General features: G+C 34.7%; 1 protein-coding gene across 1 annotated transcript in view; it reads left to right on the top strand.

Annotated features, from left to right (window-relative positions):
- Nucleotides 1-4471, top strand: part of caln2 (calneuron 2) — a 45889-nt gene extending 41418 nt beyond the window's left edge. The window contains exon 7 of the mRNA XM_073823976.1: nucleotides 2128-4471. Within this exon, the coding sequence (XP_073680077.1) occupies nucleotides 2128-2255 (128 nt within the window). The 3' untranslated portion in view covers nucleotides 2256-4471. The remainder of the gene's footprint in view (nucleotides 1-2127) is intronic.
- The last annotated feature ends 4361 nt before the right edge of the window (nucleotides 4472-8832 follow it).

The following is an 8832-nucleotide window of genomic DNA, read 5'->3' as shown; positions in this document are numbered from 1 at the left end:
AATATAATTAATGTAGTCAATATGTCATTCGCAATGCTTTATGGAAGTGATAGCGACTTTTCTGATTGGTCGATTTAATTGATACTTCTTCAAATTAAGCTGATTTTTGCTTTTTATAGAAGCATAGATTGTATTCATAATTGACGTGTATACATTTCTTTTAATTATACAAATTAAATTGAATATATTTAAATGTATTTACAAAATATTTAATTACAAATAAATAAATCAACTAGGGCTGCCCCCTAATAGTCTAATGCCCTGCTACCACCTGCCCTACAATTAAACCTACTTGATAGTACGAACTAAAGCGAATGTGATGTAAGAACGCAATCGCTGTTTTAGCTTGTTTTTCGGTCTCTCATCTTTTAGCTCTTTCATCGGGAGTCAGGGTTTTCAAATGTACCTCTGGAAACTTTTCCGCAAACCGCAAAATACTTACCAATAAGTACATATCACTGCAGTTTCCAACAGAAATGAACACTAGAGGCGGTAAAACAGTGAGCACTTGTAATCGTTTTCATACACATTTATGATTACAGCTCCATATGTTTCGTTTTCTGGATGTAACAAGTTTGCTTAGCAGCTCAGCTGGCACAGAATTAGACTTAGGATATAGAATCCTTGGGTACAAATCCCGTGAAAAACATGACTCACGATGAAAGATGAGAGATCGAAAAACAAGCTAAAACGGCATGTTTGCGAATGCATTTTTACATCACATTTGCTTTTGTTCATACTATTGGGATTTGTACTCAAGGACACATCCTAAGTCCAGTTCTGTGCCGGCTGAGGTACTGAGCAAACTTGTTACATCCCGAAAACAAAACATATAAAGCTGTAATCAAAACGACTACAAGTGCTTGCCAGATTCAACTTAAAAACCTAAGTTCAGCAGCTGCCTTAAGATTTTAAGTTAAATCAGCTTAAAACTACAAGTCATTTTAACTTATTACAATAAGAATGAGTTGATATAACTTGTGAGTTTAAATGACTTAAGTTGATTTAACTTAAAATCTTAAGGCAGCTGCTAAACTTAAGTTTTTAAGTTGAAACTGGTGAAAACTTTTTACAGTGTACTTACTGGTACATATTTCGCATCTTGTGAAAAAGTTCCCACAGGTATGTTTTCATCATGAGATCAGGTAGCAATAAATAAATAAGAGTGTAGTCAATAATGTTCGCAATGCTTCATGGGAATGAGAGGGTGTTTTGTTCTCATTTCCATGTTAACAGCAACTTCTCTGATTGGTGCATCTGATAAAAAGCTTGCTTTATAAATGAAGCTGAAATCACATTGACTTTTGGCTTCTGCAGAAGCATGTATCATCGCTTAACAATCTCAGAGCTCATAGTAGGTCTTGAAAGGTTTATATGTTATCATTAAAAATCCATTTCTTTATGGATTTTTACATCCAGAGTCTCATCTCTATAGCCTGATGTGTTTGGCCAGAAACTGGGTATTTAATGAGATGAGAGCTTTCAGTGCATTATAGGTTTTTTGAATCCGGTCTTTAAACATCTGATAAATGAAAGTAACTAGTATAATTTTTTCTTTACACCCAGTGTGACATTCCTATTCAAGCCATTCTTCACATTGTTGAATTTGGCCATAGATTTCACCCGCATCATTGAACCAGATGTTTTCATCAGCCAATAGAAGTAAAGAAAAAAAGAAGAATGGAATTCAGAAACAGGGAACACAGAAACATCGTAACGCCTCGTATCCAATTATGATTCAGCAGTTCGATATTTAATCTCAATATGCAGTACAGAATAACAAAACAAACTGAATGGAATTGAATCTACCGGCCCGAGAAAAAGGTGAATAAAATATAATAATTTCATGCCACGAAAACCAATTAGCCTGTCACAGTGTTTTAAAATAAATGTTTACTGGCGCACACTGTGCTTAAACACTTTCCCCTGAATATTTATGTCTGTCTACGTGTGTGTGCGCTATCACAAGTGTGTTGAGTCCAGTGAGGCAGCTCAAGCAGAGCCACACTTTTAGTTTCATTATTGTGTAAGCCTCATTATGCAGCACTGCTGGATCATTGTTTGAATGGCTTATGCTCATTGTGTGCCGTCATCTCTTCTCATTGATGCTCTGTTCTACTCCATCAGTGCATTCGAAAAAGAAGAATCGTCAGACGTGTGTCCGCAAGAGCCTCATCTGTGCTTTTGCAATGGCCTTCATCATCAGCGTCATGCTCATCGCAGCCAATCAGATGTTGCGGAATGGCATGGAGTAGCCCCGCCCACTGTGAACCCTGACTTCTCTTGCTCCGCTTTCTTTAGCGTGGGGAGCCCACCGAGCAGAGGAGTGTGTTTTGTCTTTTCTATTTATTTTGCCAATTGTAATTATGACAGATTCTGAGACGGCAGTGAGGGATGTCCTCCATCATCAGCTTGACAGGGACGTGCAAGGGCTCCTCACTGGATACCATTTAATGCAATAACATCCCGTGTCCCACTACGCTGCGTGTTTTTCTCTTTCCCTGTCTTTGAAAGACGACGACTTTGTACTTTGTCTCACTCCAAGTCATGTCAGATGGGAACGATGAGGAGTGATTGGCAGCCTGTCCAATGGAGCCGCTGCAGGATGTCTGGCATCAACAGCGTGTGCGTGTTCATCTCAGATGCACTGTACGTTTTGTTCACAGCATTGTGGTGTTGAAGCTTATTTATGGAATTTATTGAAGATACTGTTTAATGGTGAAGGGACTGAGGGTGTTTTTGGAATAGCATACTACCATACTATTATGTTTACTGTGTACAGTATGCAATCTCAAATTAACAAAATATGCAGGATATAATCTGCATGGAGTAAACAGAAACTATCCTTTCATTAGACTGCCAATACTAAAAGGATTGTGTTAAACAATGCAAAAAAAAACTACTTTTGGAGGAAAATTGATTTATACTGCACATAATGACCATTTGAAGTGCTTTACATTTGGCATAACTGAGAGAAAGACACTGAAAAGCCGAATTATTTAAAACTGATTTAAGAACATAAATATGATTCAGGAAAGAAAAAACGTAAACAAAAAGACATTAAAGTTGAATTTAAAATGATAATTAGATAGCAGCTGCTGAATTCAATATGTAATGTGATCAAATTAAATGAAAATTGCAAAGAATATTACTGTCTAAAATATTTATCATTGCATACTGTTACATACTGTGTTTTTTTAATTGTAAGAAGCACCATTCAACAGTTTGAAGTCAGAGAAATTAACACTTTTTTCAGCATCGGTGCATTAAGTTGATTAATAGTGACATAATATATAATAATTTATACACTACCAGTCAAAAGTTTTTGAACAGTAAGATTTGTAATGCTTTTTAAAGAAGTCTCTTTTGCTCACCAAGCCTGCGTTTTTATTTATCCAAAATACCACAAAAATTACTAAAATGAGGGAACAGATTAATAAGGCCATGTGGCCACAGTTTAACTCAAATGTGAGGGAACAAAATATTAAAACAAATTCTAACTTTGTGGACATGGTAAATATAATTTTGACCGCATATCATGTGTGAGGCGCCATAAATCTATTACAAATAAATGCTGTTCTTTTAAACTTTCCTGCCTCTATACACATTTCTGTAAAAATGTATGATATCAATATGTACGAATCAATCCAGATTCCAGTTCAAATGAACACTAGAGGCAGTAAAAATTCGACAACTTTTATTACTTTTTGCACAAAGTATGATTTACAGGTACAGAGATTTGATTAATAAAGTCTAATTTTCACACAATTACTTGCAGACTAGAGAATGAAAACAATGCCACTGAACCGATTGGAACTGGCATATTTTGCTGATTATTGGTGCTAAAAATGGTCAATTATTTTCATGTTTTGGGCTGTACTAATCGGTCAGACTGGGAAAAACATTTGGAGTACTATAGACTGCAAGGAGTTATAACAAATCAAGGAGAAGAGTGCAAAAAACGGTCTTAAGAACAAATGGCGTTTATGGTCGGCCAAACTGAACCCGAATTTCCAGGCCAAAATCTTGATAACATTTGTGTTTGTTCTTATCATTTCCGTTCAGGTAGGTGAAATATTAGGCTAATATCTTAATTAATACTGCTCGTACGTATATTTACCACCTATTAACTTAATTTGTCAAAATATTGCTCCCTTTCTTGCTTACTAAGTCCTTTTCTTTATGATTTAGCAGCTTCCACATGTTTTTTTCCTGGTTTAGACAGCGTAACATTAGCAGAACAAGGTATTCAGTAGTACATTAAAGGAATAATTCACTTTCAGAACAAAAATTTACAGATAATGTACTCACCCCCTTGTCATCCAAGATGTTCATGTCTTTCTTTCTTCAGTCGTAAGGAAATGATGTTTTTTGAGTAAAACATTTAAGGATTTCTCTTCATATAATGGACTTCTATGGTGCCCCTGAGTTTGAACTTCCAAAATGCAGCTTCAAAGGGCTCTAAACGATCACAGCCGAGGAAAGAAGGGTCTTATCTAGCAAAACAATGGGCTATTTTCTTTAAAAAAAAAATTACAATTTGTATACTTTTTAACCTTTAACCTCTTGTCTAGCGTTTGAGATAAAAAAGTATATAAGTTGTAAATGCTTTTAGAAAATAACCGATTGTTTCACTCCATAAGAGCCTTCTTCCTAGGCTGGGATTGTTTAGAGCCCTTTGAAGCTGCATTTAAACTGCATTTTGAAAGTTCAAACTCGGGGGCACCATACAAGTCCATTATATGGAGAGAAATCTTGAAATGTTTTCCTCAAAAAACACCATTTCTTCATGACTGAAGAAAGAAAGACATGAACATCTTGGATGACAAGAGGGTGAGTACATTATCTGTAAATTTTTGTTCTGAAAGTGAACTACTCCTTTAATCCAATCCATGCTGTTGTTTACATCTGAGTATCTCCAATATTACTGGGTAACTGACCAAATCGTGACTTACTGTAAGTGCAAACCCTGTATAAAAACCAAAGACTAAACACAAAGCAATACGTGCTTGTACCAACATAAAAAAACGTGACACATTCACGTATAGACCTTTTTCCTGAGTAAACGATGAGCAACGCCCAGGGCCGCCGCTAAGGGGGGAAAGTTAGGACAATTGCGCCCTGGCACCGCCATTACAAATTCTAACGTCAGATTGAATGCTTTTCTGTTCCGGTTTCCATAGGAACCCATTCAAATAGCGTCCATCTGTTTTTACTGTAGCTAACATCCGCTGCTTCGTGTCATCTACACACTCATTAAAGTGAGGCACTGACAAATGACGGTCATTGCGACATTGCGCTATGGAGCCATGTGCTTTTTAAAAACATTTTAATAGGTTTAACATTAGTTTATTAGCTCGGAATATACCCTAATTTGACTAGAAACAATGCAGACCGGAAATGCAAAGCATTCTTTCAGTTAAGAGTCTGACTTACTTCCGTGTTCAGGAAAAACGTCTATTGAATGTGTGTTTTAGCGCCACTCTCTGGGCATTCCACTTTGAAACTGCCGCGAAACGTGCATAAGGTACGTAATTACGGTGTGAATGTTGTTACAGTATATAAAGGCACGTATTTTAATTCTTTTAAAATGCATATTTTTTCGATAAAAATATTAAGCACCCCAACTGTTTCCTAACTGATAATAACAATACATGTTTCTTGAGCAGCAAATCAGCATATTAGAATGATTTCTGAAGGATCATGTGACACTGGAGACTGGAGTAATGGATGCAGAAAATTCAAGAATAAATTACATTATTAAACATAACAATATTGCTGTTTTTACTGTATTTTTATCAAATAAATGCAGCTTTGGTGAGCATAAGATTAAAAAAAAATCTTACTGACTCTAAACTATTCCTTAGTGTGAGCAGACGCAGATTTTTCATCGTTTGCTATATAATTTAATATACAAATGCATCGTGGCTTTCCATATTCTGCACAGCAAGTGGGATGAATTAAATTCCACACAACTCCATTTTGCAGTGCACCTTGTGCATTATGGCTGAACAGGATTTTAAATTAGAAGTCAGTTTCATTTGTGCCATTACCCAATCTCTCATTTTGTGTATCTACACAAAACAAGAGAGTATAATACTCTCTCTGATTTTAAATGTAGTATCAAGGTCTTCTAAATGTCTGCATATATTGTCTGGTTCAAATATATGACACTGAACTTCTGCGGAAGTGTCTATACTACATAGTTGGACTTTTTGGTCCATTTTGAGTTTTTATTCACTCTCAGGCTCAGAGAGTCAGTGAATGCAACATAAACTGCTCTGAATCAACCAGAACTAAACTGGTCAGTCTCTAAAAAAAAGCACTTTTTTTCTTTTACAGTTACAGTCTGTGTGTAAAATAAGTATTTGTCTACTTGTTTGTCTATATATTTATAATGTGTGTGCACATCAGTCCCCCTCCCCGTGTTTCTTATTATTGTGTAGCCTAGACTTACAGCCGTTTGTCACAATCCCTTGTATATTGCATGTGTATTTATGCATATAGTGCCACACAAAAGATTGTCTTTGGATTGTCTGTGTCATGTTTGCATGTTCAGAACACTAATGCAGTGCTTTTCCAAGGTCTGTACTGCTAGCAGGCGTTTGCTGAGAGCATCAGTCTAAATGTCTGAACTCCCATTGTTTCCTTCCTGTGAGCAAATCTTATATGAAACAGTACCAGCAAATCTGTGCCAAAATACACTGAAATACACTGAGAAAATACACTGGGAACCGTTTACTGAACAAAGTTCCTGTCAGTTTTCCAGAATGCCACAGAAAGGCTTGATTGAGGACTGGTGCATGTTATTTCGTCAGTTTGTGCTGAGGAGATTTCCAGCTTAATGGCTCCATCTAGTGGGCTACACTGAAAATGCGATGTAAAAATGGTGGTGTGACACTAGTAAAGAAGAAATGTTACCAAAAAGAAGTTGGAAACGGGAGTGGAATACAGTGTAAATTCATATATATCAATTTAAAGTGTTGCGCCTTTTTTATTTATTAATATAAAACTATTTGTTCACTATTTCTTTCAATTATCACAAAGGCAGGTTAGTGGACTAAAGTTTAGAGAGTTTTACTAGTCATTATTCTATGTATCCCCCTGCTTGTCGCCATTGTGTTAGAATCTATACATTCTACTCAAATTACCCTATAGTTTTGGGGCATTTTGGATATATAAATTGGTAAAGGTTTTATTTGCTACTGTATTTTATATTTTGTTCATTAATAATATTTATGTTTTCTATTGTTTTTTTTTTTTATCTTGAAAGATGATGGAATTTTTAATTTAATTTACTCTCAATCCAGATCCTAACTTCATCTGAATTTGAAGCATGCCAAATACAAATTTTTATATGTATTTTTTTTTAATGGAGTATATCAAAAGAAGGATTATTAATATGCAAAACAGTATACATATTGCATGCAGGATGTGGATTGACAGATTACAGCAATATGGTTTCTAAACAAAAATGTATCATTACACGTAAAGAATATGAAGAAATAAATTAAAGTTATTTATTGAACATGGCAATAAATGTCTTTGCATTCAATTATTGATATTATGGTAACCCGTTTTCACCACTGAATAATGAATAAAGAAAGGTAAGCGTAACTTTTGAACTGTAATTTTTGAGTTTATATCTGACAATTCTGAGAAAATAAAGACAGAATTGTGCGTTTGTATCAAGCATGTCGACTTTTTATAGCCTGTCTCACAATTCTGAGGAAATAAAGTCAGAATTGCGAGTTTGTCGTCTCACAATTTTGACTTTTTAACTCCAGATTTTGAGTTTGTAGCCTGTCTCACAATTCTAAGAAAAATAAAGTCAGAATTGCGAGTTTGTATCACGCAATCTTGATGTTTTACCTCTAAATTTTGAGTTTATATCTGACAATTCAGAGGAAATAAAGTCAGAATTGTGAGTTTATGTCTTACAAATCTGACTTTTTAACTCTAAATTTTGAGTTTGTAGCCTGTCTCACAATTCTAAGAAAAATAAAGTCAGAATTGCGAGTTTGTATCACGCAATCTTGATGTTTTACCTCTAAATTTTGAGTTTATATCTGACAATTCAGAGGAAATAAAGTCAGAATTGTGAGTTTATGTCTTACAAATCTGACTTTTTAACTCTAAATTTTGAGTTTGTAGCCTGTCTCACAATTCTAAGAAAAATAAAGTCAGAATTGCGAGTTTGTATCACGCAATCTTGATGTTTTACCTCTAAATTTTGAGTTTATATCTGACAATTCAGAGGAAATAAAGTCAGAATTGCCAGTTTATGTCACAATTCACACTTTTTAACTCTAAATTGCAAGTAAATAGTCAGAATTGCAAGTTTGTATCATGCAATTTTGATGTTTTAAATCTAAATCATGAGTTTATATCTGACAATTCTGAGGAAATAACGTCAGAATTGTGAGTTTGTATCACACAATTTTGACTTTTTAACTCTTTTGAGTTTATAGCCTATCTCACAATTCTGTAAAACTGTCTTACAATTTTGACTTTTTAACTCTAAATTTTGAGTTTATATTCTGATGAAATAAAGACAGCCTTGCAAGTTTGTGTCTCCCAATTTCGACTTTTTAACTCTAAATTTAAACTCAAAATTAATCTGACAATTCTGAGGAAATAAAGACAGAATTGCCAGTTGTCCCACAGTTTTGGCTTTTTAAGTCTAAATTTTGAGTTTATAGCCTATCTCACAATTCTGAGGAAATAAAGACAGAATTTTGTTTGTATCATGCAATTTTGATGTTTTAACTCTAAATTATGAATTTATATCTGACAATTCAAATTAAATAAAGTCAGAATTGTGAGTTTGTA

This window comes from Garra rufa, chromosome 19 (genome assembly GCF_049309525.1).
Source record: "Garra rufa chromosome 19, GarRuf1.0, whole genome shotgun sequence".
Classification (NCBI taxonomy): domain Eukaryota; kingdom Metazoa; phylum Chordata; class Actinopteri; order Cypriniformes; family Cyprinidae; genus Garra; species Garra rufa.
This window is presented reverse-complemented; position numbering and strand designations above follow the sequence as displayed.